This window comes from Ctenocephalides felis, unplaced genomic scaffold (genome assembly GCF_003426905.1).
Source record: "Ctenocephalides felis isolate EL2017-DRISC unplaced genomic scaffold, ASM342690v1 CF-g0.4_SCAFFOLD_01886, whole genome shotgun sequence".
In the NCBI taxonomy this organism is placed as follows: domain Eukaryota; kingdom Metazoa; phylum Arthropoda; class Insecta; order Siphonaptera; family Pulicidae; genus Ctenocephalides; species Ctenocephalides felis.
Window position 1 is genome coordinate 57,603,562 of NW_020538040.1, and position 16,363 is coordinate 57,619,924.

A 16,363-nucleotide genomic window follows, 5' to 3' on the forward strand; every position below is an offset into this window, starting at 1 on the left:
CTCAAAGTCAACCAATTTTAAAAATTTTAACATCATAGTTCAACAAAAAGTCTTAATTCTTGTAAAGGGCAATTGTGTTATTGTTTTTTCCAAAGTTTAAATGAACAAAATTAGTTAAAATTGACGACAATAACCGAAAATTGGTAATATTTTTAGTTGCACTTAAAAGCTAAAAATATCCAAACAACGTGAGATAATTATTTCTAATTTTTTTCACGACAGTTAAGGTCAATTCTATCACCCCGTTTCGGCTTGTATATATATATATATATATATATATATATACAAGTTTACCAAATTTCTATGCAGCTTCATATCTATTAAATTAAATTGTATTTATAACATAATAATTTAAAAATTCATTAATCAAACAAAACATGTTGCTGAACGGCAGAAAAACAAAAAAGATAACCCCAACCATTTAAGTAAATTTTAAAATATATGTTAATGTTACTTTTAAATATATAATAATAATAAATAAATCAAGATCGAAAATTTATCATAGTGTCGACATCACTAAAGCGGTTGAAATCGTTTCATTGATGAATTCTGTTCGTGTTTTCTTAATAATTTCTATTTTACATTGCACACACGTACTTTGTACCAGGAAATTGCATACCTTTACCGAAAAATGAATCGTATGCAAATATATGCAAAACCGATTCAGAATGAAATTTACCTCGAAGAACTTAGTTTATCATTTTTTTCTTATTAAATATATATTATAAAAATCAACAAGGGGTAAACAAGAAAATAAAGGATGCAGTAAATCTTCGATTTGTTCAAGTGTTCTGCGTGAATTAATTTTTATACATAATATGTGACTTAATAATTGCATACTTTCATGATAAGAATCAAGAATAATAACTGAAACTTACAGTCATCGTTGCGAAAATTATTAATATTTCAAAATAAAAAGTAAATGTTCTACTATTTTTTCAGCGACGAAAATGTTATCGACTTACACAGACTGACATTTTTTATTAAAACATGTAAATAAAAACTAGATGGCCCGATAATAGATTATGAATACAATTTGCTAATATAAATTATAATTCATGATAATATTCATTCATATAAGCAATATGATATTGCTATTATTATTATTAAGTGTCATTATTAGTAGTCGGATTATGGTTTGAAACAGTTATTTGTAGAGTATGTTGGGTGAAGTTTTTTCTAGAAGTATTATTAACGTAACAATATTCTGTTTATTTTATTATTGTTTGAGCACATCAAAACTTAAAGATAAACAACAATAAAAGTTGTTGTGATGAATTGCTGTCATACAACTTTGTTTTTTAAAGATGGCAACCCAAACAGTTGTCCACGCGATGAATTTAATTATTACAATATCTGTAATACTGAGAAATTTTTATTGATGCAGAAATGCAGGATAAGAACTATTTTCACTAGATTAATATCTATATTTTGAAGTAAAAACTGATGTTACTACTGCTTGACATCAGGCTGCTTGAAACGGGTATCAATATTGTGTTCTCTGATTCAGATTTCTTCGGTCTAGCCACTCACCTGCGAGCGAGCCCTAATGAAGAAATATATTTGTACTTTACTGGATTTATTTATAATATTCTGACTGACTGTTTAAGATTATGTCTTATCCTACTTATGCTTTTCCAAAAATTTCATTAATTGTTTATTTCACTAATACAAATATGTAAAATGTCTCTTGAATCATACAAATCAGACGCTCCGTTCTCTCAAAAAATCAATTATCATTTTTGGCACTTTTTGTCGTATTTTCGAAACGGTTCGAACTGCCTTTGCCAAAAACTAATCAGCACGTCTCCTTATCAATGCGAACCGAATGCTTTTTGAATTATTCAAATCGGTTGACCCGTGTTCCCGAAATCGTCGATGAAAATTTGTATCCGCACATACACACACACATCTTAGTTTTCTTTACGCCTGTAGAACGTGATAAAACTATTTATGTACTATTATAATGTATACGAGTATGAACAAATATGACAAATTTAAGTCTTAGGACTTTAAATTAAAAATAATACGTACATTTTAAATGTGTATCTGTCATTTTACATTGTAATGTAATTGAAAAGTATCTTAATGCAGTAGTCGCTCGATTCATATATGGGTATTACGATATTGTTCTTCCATTAAATGCTAATCAGCAATATAGATTCATTAATTTAAATTAAACCGCTTGCACTTGCTTTACATCTTAAGCCATTCGCCGATAATAACCGCCTTATATTAATTATCATGTTAATAATTAATATAAATCACCGCAGTACAAACTGAAAAATGAACGAGACGAGACACCATCGACGAGGGGAGCCACACGATTTAATCTCCAACTACGTTTTAGATTATAAAAGATCCATTCATGAATTTGCATACTGAATTTTTACTGTGGATATTTTTGAAACACTTTTTATAAAGGTTTTTATAAAGCGTTTGCATATTTATACATATTACTGAAAGATATTTGTAAAGCTAAATTCTCAAATATAAGTATACATACACACACACACACACACACACATATATATATATATATATACGAGTATATATATATATATATATATATATATTAAAATTAAATTTAAATTTAAATTCAGTTGAGAAAAAGCAATTTTGTAAGAAATAAATTAAATTAATTATTATTACAACTCCGCTGATGAATATTTCTGTCACAATACCAGATCAAGGCCATATACAGTGTTAACTTTGTAAACTGAAATTTATATTTTGCATTGGTTGAATATTGTAGACATTATTTCGACATTGGATCTGCTTTCCCATGACTGTTTCATTTCAGCCCGCCTACAGGGTATAAAGGGACAAATGACAAATTTTAGAAAAACAGTAAAAAGCAGTAATTTCTGTAATTAGAAATCATCTGGTCATTTTATTGATCATGGTTCGATAGTTGCTTGTTTGATACGCAATATGTGTTGTGATGTAGTTCATTTGGATTAGATTAAACAGTAATTTCTTAAACTCAAATTGGATCTTTGTGCGCTGCTCAATTTTATAATTAATTTCAATTATAAGTTTATAAAATATACTAGCAATCGTACATATTGTACTATTAATTATGTAAACTTGAAAATAACGTTTAACTTTAACTTAAGAATCAATTTATTAATTCAGTAAGATTTGACTGATAGCAGTGATTTTAAAAAATAGGTATATATGTGTATATAAAAATAACTATAATGAAATCTATAATAATAAAGTGATGATATTTTGATATGAATTCCACGATTTCATTTCATTCTATTTGCAATCAGCGTCAATGATAGAGCATATATACTTCTTTTTCCGAACTCTATTAATTTTTATATAAAAATCTTTACTGTATTTTACTACGTAATAACACATTTTACATATAGAGCATTTACTGCACAAATGTACAATATAAGTACATACAAGTACAAGTACATTTTATTTGTAAAAATTGAGAAAATTACAATATATGCATTAAATACTTGTAATAATAAATTAAATAAAAGATAATAATTAAAATAATTTTATAGCATTTGTCAAGTGCTTGAATTTTAGAAATTTTGATGTTAAAGATTTAGTAAATTAAAAAAAAAAAAAAAATTTTAAAATTACTAGGTACCTGGGCTGACTCTTCTCGCAACGTAGGTACCCTGTCTCCACCCCAAACGACGTTTCCCGAATATAGCCCACGACCTTCGTCAGTGATTAGCTATCAACAAATAAGTGCTGGAACTAATAATGCTCAACATCAACTTCATAGTGCGTCCACAGCAAATACGTTAGCATCTGATAAATCGGAGCAGCAAACAGCCTACACAGCTGCAGCAGCTGATAGCACTACCTCTTGCAGCAGTACTACAGGTGGGTTATTTCTGATGTACTACAGAATTAGATATCCTTCTCCTACGTATAATACTTATTACGATTTTTTATGATTTTCCATGGATCACATCCCTTGATATATCTATATGTCTACCGTACGTTTTTTAGACGAGTATTATGCTCGTGCTGACGAAACGATTCCTTTTGAAAAAAAATGAAGTTTTTTTTTAATTTTCAAATTAATTTTTTTTATATCGAAAATAATTCGAATTTTAATTTTAATTCTACCTAAGGTTTTAAAGTTCACTTATATACTTCGAATAAATAATTTTAACTTTGCTGTTCAGTTTATATAATTCTTATAAATATTTGACAATATCCTTCATTTTAAATTCGATTTATTAAATTTTGTTTATTTACTTTTTTGGAAAGATATAAGTTACAGTATTTATATTAATCTATTTGAAAGCATTTAATCTATCTCGAATATTTTGTTACAGTACGGGAAGATCTAGCAATTTACCTTAAGGCACGATACCATACAACACTAGTTTTAATTTAATTATACATTTCAAAGTATACAACTTTGAAACACTTGAAATTCATTTCACATATCCCAAAATATAACTTATGCATGACTAAAATTAAAATTAAAGAAGAGTTAGATTTGAGTGATTATGGTATTCTGATTTTAGAAGAATCTAAGTAAAAGTTAAAAATGTATATATTGGACGTATCATATATACTATAGTATCATATATGGGAAAATATTAAACTTCCATTTTCACAATGTTCCCATTTGTTTGTTTCGCCATACAGGCGGAGTTTACTGGAAACTTGGATCGTCGAGAGTATATGATGATACAGGGATGGGTATAACGTGCATTTTTTTACAAATCGTATCTGAATTTTTCAATCCCGCAGTAGCGTAAACGGTTAAGGACGTGGGATAGCTAAACAGTTCATAGAACACATAAAAGTGCACCCTAAAAATAACTAAATTTTTATAAATTATACGTTTCATAAGTAGCTTGTTTCATAAGCAATGTATGCATTAAAATTTATTTATAATTTTGTATGTGTACTTGTATATTTTAATTATATTATACCATATTAAAACCATATTAAATTAGCAAAATAATAAATATAATTATGTAATTATAAAAAAGTTCATTTTTTAAATTAAAATATATTTTATTGGGCAATACCAGAAGAATAAGGCAATACTTAAAACTATCATTAATCAATATTAATAAACATTGAACCCCGCTCTGGACAACCTGACATCGTGCAGTAGCGATGTTGATTTTCATTTGCAAGTATAAATCAAACATATGTTACCAATTGAAAATAGCCCATTTCAGGCACTGCGGTATGAAATAAAAATGGTAAATCTCTCACACTATTCTTCCCTAAATCGAGTTGGAGTTTAACTCAGCTAACGGACTCATTATATATAAAGTAGTGTACCGACTTTAGAATTAGTAAATACGCTTTTACGCGAAAACAAGTTTTAATCATTTCATATGATTAAAACTTGTTTTTGCGTAAAAGCCTATACACTAATTCTAAAGTCGGTACACTACTTTTAGATTTTTTCTGCGTTTCATGTTATTCTGAATTTCTGAAATCAGTTCTAATCAAAACTTGAAGAAACTAGCTGTAAGTGGAAGCAATTAAGGCATCGTGCCTTAAGGCAAATTGCTGGAACTTCCTGTACCGCAATTCAAAATTCGCCTAATTAAAAATAATTAATAAAAGTTGATCAATGATTTGAAACTTTTAATAGAATTTCGAACCATATTAAATCATTCTATCTTAAATAATTTATTTTGAAATATTTTAAAAATTCTGAACTTTTTTTTAAAGCAATCGTACTGCTTTAACTGCATAAAGACGAAATATCGAAGTGCGTAAGCGCCGCGTTGCCGTCTAACGCGTAAACATTGGTACGGAACCCATGGGAATGTAAACAAAATTTATACTTATTGTTAAAATCTCTATAAAATATCTGATCTGATAATTTGATGTGAATATGTCTAATGATTATTTTTGACTGTCGAATGGCATTTTTTTTTTACCTTTTTTACTAGATCTCCGAAACCGCTAGACCTGCCTTCATGAAAATTTGATCAGTTCTTTATCTTGTTAATACAAGTAAAATGTTTTTTGAATTATTCAAATCGGGCGATCCGTTCTCTTAAAAACTGAGTTACCGTTTTTGGCACTTTTTGCCCCATATCTTCGGAACGGCTAGACCTGACTTTGCCAAAAACTAATCAGCACGTCTTCTTATCAATACAAATCGAATGTCTTTTTAAATTATTCAAATCGTTTCATCCGTGTTCCCGAAATCGTCGACAAAAATTTGTATCTGAACACACACACATACACGCACATACACACACACATACATTCATTTTTTCTAAGGTATGCCAAAATGTTCAGAAGGTTTTGAAACGTAAATATATATAAAATATTTCATTTTCGATTTTTTTGCGATTACTATAACTTGCCCTACGGGAAGTTAAAAAATGTGATTATGAATGTAAATGCCATGCTCAAGATTTTTAAATAATAAGTTGCATCTATTTGAAACATTTAAAATACATTTCATATAATACAATAATGGCTTGCGTCGATTTGATTTGCGGTTTGCAGTTATTGTGTCGCAACAGAAGTTCTAGTTAGGAATAAAATGAGAAAAGTCCGTCAGGACCGATTACAAAAATTTCAATAATTTTAGATTATATTTGACAATCGATTTTAGTCGCATTTGAATTAAAAAAAGTACTCGCTCGATTTGAATTCTTATTGAGATCTCAATTATTGTCAGGAAATATTTTGTATTAGGAAATTACACCTTTATTTTTATTTCTTTCCAATCCAACCCTAGTAACCTGTCGCCTCATTTTAGGCGGAGTCGACGTCCCTGGGGCTGGTCTGTATTCATCCAGCACGCCCCTCGTAGCATCGGCGGCTACGAGCGCGCAATCTCACGGCACTACGAGCGCTCACGCAAGCGCCGGACAGGTGATATCCGTAGCGGGCAACCCGTTCCATCACCCCAGGCGAGGCTCGCTACAATTGTGGCAGTTTCTAGTTGCGCTTTTGGATGAACCGGCGGCAAGGTAATGAAGAAATAACGGTAGCATTATGGAGTAACACATTTATATTTTCAAATAGTTTTTTTTTAATGAATATTTAGTTTATTCTAAAATAACGTATTAATGTAATTTGTTTGAATTCAGTTTGTTTTTAGTAAATTATAAAAAGTGTTTAAAATAAAGATACATATACACCTAAGTCTGTTTTTACACGGTCTTTTTGTACACGGTTTTGATATAACACGGTTTGAAAATTGAATATTTTTAATTTTTTTACACGATTTTATTCCATTTAGCACGATTTGAAATTTTATGTACTTAAATTTTTTTATCAAATTTAATTTTTGCGAAGTATGTTCATATCACAGAAAAATATTTTTGAAAAAAAAGTCTGAAACTTTTAGTTCCTGAAGTTGCCATACATTTAATTTATATTACTTTTAGATTAGAGTGCATATCTTTTTTATCATTAATTACTATGCTTGTGAAAATAAGCATTATATATTTGATTTAATAAAATAAACATGAATTCTTGTTCTTAAAAATTCTTGTTTTTCACTAATTTTAATAGGTTTTAGAGATTAGGAACAAATCACCCATTTTTGTATAAGATCAATGTCTTTTTTTATACGTTTTTTTACACGGCTTCTTCTGGAACCAATCTACCGTGTAAAAACAGACTTATATATATACTTCTATATATATTACCGTGTAAAACAGACTTATATATATATCTTCTATATATATTAAAATAAGTCGGGTTTTCCTTCCTGACGAAATAACTCCAGAACGCACGAACCGATTTCGACAATTTTGCTTTCGTTGGAAAGGTGTCGGGCTCCGCAAGGTTTATAGCTAAGAAAATTAGTGGTGCATGGCATCGTGCCTTAAAGCAAATTGCTAGAACTTCACGCACCGTAATTAAAAATTTGAGAAATGAAAATAATCAACAATTGTTTTAATTAATTTCAAATAGATATCTTCTATATATATATAAAAATAAGTCGGGTTTCCTTCCTGACAAAAATAACTCCAGAACGCACGAACCGATTTCGACAATTTTGCATTCGTTGGAAAGGTCTCGGGCTCCGCAAGGTTTATAGCTAAGAAAATTAGTGGGCATCGCATCGTGCCTTAAAGCAACATGCTAGAACTTCACGCACCGAAATTAAATTTGAAGTTAATAAAAAATAATCAATAACTGTTTCAAATAATTTGGCATTGTGCCTTAATGCAAGCTGCTGGAACTTCACGCACCGTAATTAAAAATTCAAGTAATGACATTAGTAAGAATTATCAGAATTATGCTTGGTTAAGTCAACGAGCAATTCTTGCCTCAGAGAATAATGATGTACACGCACTGAATTTCACCATTCAATCAAAAATTGCTGGCGATTTGGTGACATACGAATGATTCCGACTGGTCTTCCATTTGACTTCAAATGATTGCAATTTCCAGTTCGCCTTGCGTTCGCAATGACAACTAACAAGCCGCAAGGCCAATCGCTTAGTGTTTGCGGATAAATTTCAAATAGATTATTTAGAAAATCATTGTTTTTCACATGGGCAGTTATACGTTGCCTGTTCACGAGTTAGAAAAGCATCCGTTTTGTTTGTGTTAACGTCAGACCAAAAAACAAAAAATGTGGTTTACCAAAGATCACTTCCAGGAAACGGATAATTTGCGGATTCACTTTCATTTACTTAGAGAAGTTCAACTAAAAAACACTTCATTTTTGTAATCAAAATAAATTCGTTACTGTTGTATAATAAAATCAAATTTTTCCTTTTAAAATATAAAACAAACAAAAAATTTCTTCATCTTTCTCACGAACCCATCTGGTGGCGAAACGGAGTTCGTCGGGTTTGCTAGTATATATATATATATATATATATATATATATATCTTCTTATATATAAAAATGAATCGAAAAATATGTTGGTAAGCGCATAACTCAACAACGCCTGAACCAATTTGGCCAATTGTTTTTTTAAAATGTTTGTTGAAGTCCAAGGATGGTTCTTACGGCGAAAAAAATCGAATAATTGCCGTGAAAACCCTAAAAACAGCCTTATTCTTTTTCACATACAAATGTTTTCTAACTGAAACGTAAAATCAATTTGAGCTTTATGCCTTTTATATAATGTTCATATTAAATTACAAGCACACACTGTATACTCCTTCTAAACGATTATTCGGATTTTGATGAATCTTTCTGAAGTTTGTTAAAGAAATTTTCTAAGTACTGGGATGAATGTGCAATATTGTACAAATTAATGGAAAAAATTGCAAAAAACGACATGTCATTGTTTAAAGCAGCTTTACATTTAACATCGCTCATATCATAAATGTATATGCATTTTGGCGTGAAGAGTAATTTGAAAAACAATAATTATTATTTTTAGGTAAACAGTAAATATTAGTATATTATCATAAAAAAATGGAGACATGGGTACAGGACAACGTCTGTCGGGTCGTCTAGTACATATATATATATATATATATATATTATATATAGTATATATGTATATATATACTACTTTTTATTCTATTGTCTAGTGTTCATTTTTTGTATTCTACTTTTTAAACTACTCTCTTTCAATTCACGATATTTTTTGTGCATGTGGTCTATCACCTGTGTTTGTCCATTGGGCACTTCTAATTTTCTTAATATAGCCACTTGTAGTAGGGGAGTATTCTGGTCTACAGCCATGAATTTTATGCAATATTTGAAAGCCCGTAAAAAGGCAAACAATATTTTTAATATATTTTTTCTAACAAGTTATTAATTAATGTTTTAGGATTTTAGAAAAAAATAACAAAAAAAAAATTAAAGAAAAAATAGGTTGAAATCTCAAAAATTTGATACCTCACCATACCCATGTTTTTATCTCTCCAAATAAATAAATATATATATATATATATATATATATATATATTATATATATATAATTATATATATTATATATAATTAGCAACCGTATGAACCAGGGACAAGCTCAAATAATGTTTTTTCACAAAATAGCCATATACAAACAGAATTTGAGGATGAGTTGATTTGAGCATACTGAAGAGAATTTCATATAAATTAGTCGAGTAAAAATTAAAAAATTGTGAACATCGTATCGGAACAGACAAAGTAAAAGTATCGAAAAAAAACGCGATGAAAGTTTCGCGGAGGGCGTTTATACTTGTTTATCCATGGAGCTGGATTATCTTGCTGTTCTGTTTATCTATGGAGCTATAATATGGAAAATAATTTAAATTTGAAAAAAAATCCTCTTATAAAGCAAAATGCAAAATTATATAAAAAAGCAAAATCGTTTTTTCTTTAATTTCAGTAAAATAAAGTAAATTAAATGAATTAAATAAATTGATTAAATAAATGATTAAATAAATTAAATGAAGAAAAGCAATTTTACAAGATATAAGTTAAATAAATAGTTATTCCAAATTCGGTGTTGAATATTACGATATACCAGATCAAGATTGTTTATAGTGTATTTCTGTAAAAAATGCACACATAACATTTATATTTTGCATTGGTGGAATAATGTAGCTAATATTTTATCAAATTTCTTCAAAATTTAAGCAAGACATTGGACCTGTTTGTCCCCTGTCGGTCTCATTTTGCCTCGCCTGCGGGTTAAAAAAGACCAAGTTATAAATTTTTGAAAAACAGCAAGTTTCTAGTTGCGCTTTTGTAAACACATTTCTACAATGATGAATTACACCCAGCTAATTTTTACTGAACTTAGTCAAATAGTTCTTTGTTTGATATGTGTTATTTGTTGAGGTATAAGTGGTTGGGTTTTCACAATATAATTACTTAAAGTAAAGTGACCATACGTCCCGGATTAGCCGGGACAGTCCCGATTTTCCGCCTTGCGTCCCGGCTTTTTCTAAAAGCAATATTTGTCCCGGTTTTAGGTTTTTTGTCCCGGATTGTCCCGGATTTTTAAAAATGTTTTGATTGCCAATATATGTATTTTTAAATATTTTTCAACTAGAAAATTTGAGTTTAGCTCCAACCAACCAACACCACCACCACCCGTCCGCCCGCTCTCACACACATTCTAATCCGCACCGGATTTAGTGCAAAAAAATATGGTCACCTTACTTAAAGTCAAATTGAAATATATACAATTTATTATATTTTGACTCTTTTAATATATTTTGTCAGTAGTGATAATTTTTATTTAGTTCTGGGTGCATTGCGTGGACCGGACGCGGTATGGAGTTTAAACTCGTAGAACCGGAAGAAGTAGCGCGTCGATGGGGACTTCAAAAAAACAGACCGGCCATGAACTACGACAAACTGAGCAGGTCCCTGAGGTATTACTATGAGAAGGGCATTATGCAAAAAGTTGCAGGTAACGTAGGGGCGCTGTACCCATCGTGTAGCTATAGTAGAATAGATATAATAATATAATACCTTGTAAAGCTCAATCTATGAAATTTCAAAAGTTGTTGATCTTTACTCGCTTGTCGGAATGTGAAAATTATTATTAGTTCTGCACCTTCTCATCATAGTTACTAAGATTATTAAGGTTATCACAAATGCAATTTGAGATAACTACTATACAGTTGAAACCAAGCATGTGATAACCTCGTATTCACATCTATGTTTTCAAGACAATACAATATTATCACTGTAATTTCAAATTTTAACTTGTGGTGCATGGCATCGTGCTTTAAGGCAAATTATTGGTACAGTACAAACATCCTGTACTGTAACTTAAAAATTATAAAAGCTTTAAAAAATTTAGAATTTTTTTAAAAAAATGTTTTTTTTTAGAATTTTGTTTTTTTTTTGAAAAATAATTTTTTTTCAACTTCCCGTAGGGTAAGTTATTGTAATCGTCCAAAAATGGAAATTGAAAATTTTTGCATTTCTCAACGTTTTGAAGGTTTCTGAACATTTTGGCATACCTCAGAAAAATTGGATGTGTGTGTGTGTGTGTGTGTTTGTGTGTCCGCATTTTTTCGTTCACGTTTTCGGGCACACGGATCAACCAATTCGAATGGTTCAAAAAACATTCGATTCCTATTGATAGGGAGATGTGGTGATTAGTTTTTGGCAAAGGCACCTCCAGCAGTTGAGTTTTTGAGAGAACGGAGCATCCGATTTGAATGATCTAAAAATCATTTAATTAGTAATGCTTGGGAGAAGTGGTTACTAGTTTTTGGCAAAGGCAGGCCTAGCCATTTCAAAGATACAGAACTAAATGTGCAGAAAATGGCAGTTTTGAGAGAACTAAGCGTCCGATTTAAATGATTCAAAGAACTTTCTGCTTGTTTTAACAAAATAATTTATTTTGGAAAAAAAATGTTTCAAAAATTTTATAATAATCTATTTGAAATATTTAATATTCCTCGAACATTTTGTTACGGTACGGGAAGGTCCAGCAATTTGCCTTAAGGCACGATGCCATACACCCCACTAGTTTAATTTTTGAAAACATTTGAATTTTTTTAAATTATTTGAATTATTTAAACGTAGCGTTACTATCTTACGGTTAAACATTATATATTTTGGTGCGAAACCTATAGAATTGTAAACAAAATTTATACTTATTAATAAAATCTCTATAAAATATCTGATAATTTGATATTCCTATGCCCAATGATAATTTTTGACCGCAGAAGGGCATTTTTTTAACTGTATCTTCGAAGCGGCTGGACCAGCTTCTTTTAAAAATCAATCAGCACGTTTTTCCATCAATAGGAATCCAATGTTTTTATAATCATTAAAATCGGTTGATCTGTTTGCTCGAAATCGTGGATAAAAATTTGTGTCCGCACATACATACGCACATAAGCACACATACAATTCAGCTATCACAAATTCAGCTATACTTTCAACTATATGTTTTATTTTTAGTAAAGCCAGTCAGTATTATTAAAGTTTTCAACCAATATCAATTAGATTCTTTACACTCGGCCTTCTGCCTTTGAGGCAACAGCGTAAATCTCATATCGCTCGGTTGGCTCCGAGATTGCGGACAATGAAATTATTGCACCACGAAATCTATAAGAAGAACCATCATTCTATCATAAAATGATATTAGTTCTCTTAAAATATTGCTGCCCGAGTAAAACTATTAGTTCGTTTTTATTATACGAAGATTATTATGTATGGCTTATGATTTTAGATACGTTTATTGTTAGAGTATTATTTGAATTAAATTTAAATTAGGCGAGCGTTACGTCTACAAATTCGTATGCGATCCGGAGGCGCTGTTCAACATGGCTTATGGAAACGGCACGCAGGACGCGTCGGGGATCACATCTCAGCAACGAGTCAAATACAAACATCAACAGCCTGCCAATGACCAAATCCACAGTCATCAACACTCACATAACAGTCCCGTTCTGCAACAACAGCAACATCTGAATTCACATCAGCTTAATCATCAACAACACCAACAAACTATGACTGCTGGTCAACAGCAAACTATTGCCAAGACTAATGAAAGCCAAGGTTCAGTGTATCACTCATTTTATAATAATGCTAGTCACATACAAATTCATTCGCTGCAACAATACATAGGAACTGACGGTTCTCATTGTCTAAGGACTCAACACTATTACCCGCATGCGTATGCAAACGTTGGAACTTAATTTTAATGATGATCTTACAAGGTAAGTTTTTTGTTTTTGTTTTATTTAAAAGATATTAGTAATTGAATTACTCACTTGAGATACATGTGACACAGTTTAACTTCTTCTATCGAAGAGCGTGCAAGGTTGCTGCAGTTCATTTATTACTAAAACAAACATTATATGTAAATAACATTAACAAAATTGTTTATTTGGTTATATAGTTAAGTTTTAATAAATAGATGATTAATATTAAATATAATATATTATAACATTAGAATAACGATGCTGATACTTTACCCAAAGGGACGAAATGTTTGTTGTTTTGTAATAATAATAATATCTTTTTCGTCCATGCAAATAAGTGTTTGGGAGAAGCATTTAAAACTGTATATAATTTATGTTTTAAGTATTTATTCTATTTTTAAGTAGTCGTAGCTTGTGTCACCTGTTTCACAAATTTGTGATTTTATTTAAAGCATAAGATGAAATGAGTATTTTACAAAAAATTATATATTGTAAATTGATAAATTCTGACTGAATTTTATTTAAATATTAAAGGGTGGTAAATGAATCAAGTTAGCTGTGTTATTGTATACGTTGTTCACGTTTATTTTTTATAATTAGACTAATAATCGGAATTGCAAACTTTTTTTTATTCAAAAAATCTAAACATACTTTTGCGCAAAATATGGTCGCGGTGATGAATTTAAAGGAAAACGTTATATGATATTTAATGTAAAGAGCTTATTTATTTAAAAAATTAATAAAGCTTGGTTTTCAATTATATTTTTGTTATTCTTCTCAGTTCAAACATAGCACATATGCCTATAAAAACATACATAAACTACATGCCACTTCAAATGTATCATACGCGTGCGGATTTTTCTATAGCGAAATGCAATTAACAGCAAAGAATGAAACAAATGGTAAAAATATGATTTTGTAATATTTAATTTGACATACTGTTGTTCTATTATTGTAAACTTTGGCTATCATATGAAATCAATGTACACAATGTAAAGTGTTGAATACATGCAAAATATGAATTATCGTTTTTTCTTCAAATTATGTTTAATTAATTCAAATAGCTTATTCTGGACAAATGGCTTTAAACAATTTTATTGCTAAGATTATAATTTTCAAACAAAGTAATGTTCTTGTCTCTTTAATAATGTAGAAGAATTGAAGCATTAAGAAAAATCAGGAAAAATTCAAATGCTTTTAAGATTCAAGATTAAAGAGACAGTTGTCTCCTTAATCTATTTTCTATTTTATTTACAACTGTTCAGTTAAGGACATTTAATAAATTTGGGGAGTTTACAATTGTCAGCCGTAAAGGGACATTGTATACTAAATGGGCATGTTGGAAAAACAACTCAATAGTTGTTTTCCTATTCGTTATAACATTAACAATATTTTATTGATAATGATTTAATCTTAACTATTTACTTATAAATATTTTTTTATAAATAATGACTAAGTTATTTCAATCATTAACAGGAAAATTGATGACTTAAATCCAGTGGCACTTTTCTTTTCAACCTACGTCTATACTTCTCTGTTATTAAGGAAGAATTGAAGCATTAAGAAAAATCAGGAAAAATTCAATGCTTTTAAGATTCAAGATTAAAGAGACAGTTGTCTCCTTAATCTATTTTCTATTTTATTTACAACTGTTCAGTTTAAGGACATTTAATAAATTTGGGGGTAGAGTTTACAATTGTCAGCCGTAAAGGGACATTGTATACTAAATGGGCATGTTGGAAAAACAACTCAATAGTTGTTTTCCTATTCGTTATAACATTAACAATATTTTATTGATAATGATTTAATCTTAACTATTTACTTATAAATATTTTTTTATAAATAATGACTAAGTTATTTCAATCATTAACAGGAAAATTGATGACTTAAATCCAGTGGCACTTTTCTTTTCAACCTACGTCTATACTTCTCTGTTATTAAGGGTTTGCTAGTGAATAGTAAATAAAATAATAAAAAAGATTATTGATGGGAAAATACTTTTTTAATAAAGAAATTACACTTTTAGCACTATGAGCGTATCATGGTTTAAATATAATATACAAATTTTAAAAAAAATCATATTTGTATGATTTAATTTTTAGTTAACTTTTAAATGAACAGTGAAATAAAATGAATAATCTTTTTGTCTTTCTAAATATTTTGAAAAAGTAACCGAACAATAACGATGTAGTGTATACATAACGCCGTTGCGATTTAATTTTATAAATTTTATCAAAATTGTAATATGTATATTGATTTTTATTTCTAGTTTTATTATTCGGTAAAGATGCCGCTAGTAATTTCAGGCAAAATAAAATAATGGCGCGCAGTGCGAGTCTATAGAGTGAATAAACACATTGTTAAGGAGCAGAGCCGACGTAGCGAAAATAAAAGTCGATGCTAACTGTTTAGAATTAGTAAAAAAATAAAAAATTATCAAGAATTGATAAAAGTCGAAGTTTCTTTGTCCAAAATTCTACAGAGTATGAAAGAGACTAATGCTGGACGAAAACTAGGTTTAAGAGGCATTGGCTTGTGGTTTACCTTAAGGCAAGTTGTGAAAACTTTTCGAAATGTGTAGGTAAATAATCAACATGATCAATAAGAGTTGAATTTTAGCAACTTTTAAAATTGCCATCATAGAATTTTGTAATTTTGATACGGCCCATTATTGTAAATTTTATTGAATTTTTTTAAAGTTTCGACTTTATGTAGGCCCATGATGCGTTAGGATATTCGTTAAACCACTATCTATATCATCACAAAATTTTCATAAAAAAATAGTTTTAACAATTAATTAAGAAAAAAT

At 29.5% G+C, this 16,363-nt stretch overlaps 1 protein-coding gene across 2 annotated transcripts in view; it reads left to right on the top strand.

Moving 5' to 3' along the window:
* Positions 1–14,427, top strand: part of LOC113377590 (ets DNA-binding protein pokkuri-like) — a 63,135-nt gene extending 48,708 nt beyond the window's left edge. The window contains exons 6-10 of one of the 2 annotated variants that reach the window (XM_026617956.1): positions 3,610–3,855; positions 6,734–6,947; positions 11,128–11,297; positions 13,124–13,569; positions 14,336–14,427. In XM_026617956.1, the coding sequence (XP_026473741.1) occupies positions 3,610–3,855; positions 6,734–6,947; positions 11,128–11,297; positions 13,124–13,548 (1,055 nt within the window). In that variant the 3' untranslated portion in view covers positions 13,549–13,569; positions 14,336–14,427. Of the gene's footprint in view, positions 1–3,609; positions 3,856–6,733; positions 6,948–11,127; positions 11,298–13,123; positions 13,636–14,335 lie in introns of those variants that run through there. The other variant, XM_026617955.1, reaches the window with a different exon arrangement.
* Positions 14,428–16,363: the final 1,936 nt, after the last annotated feature.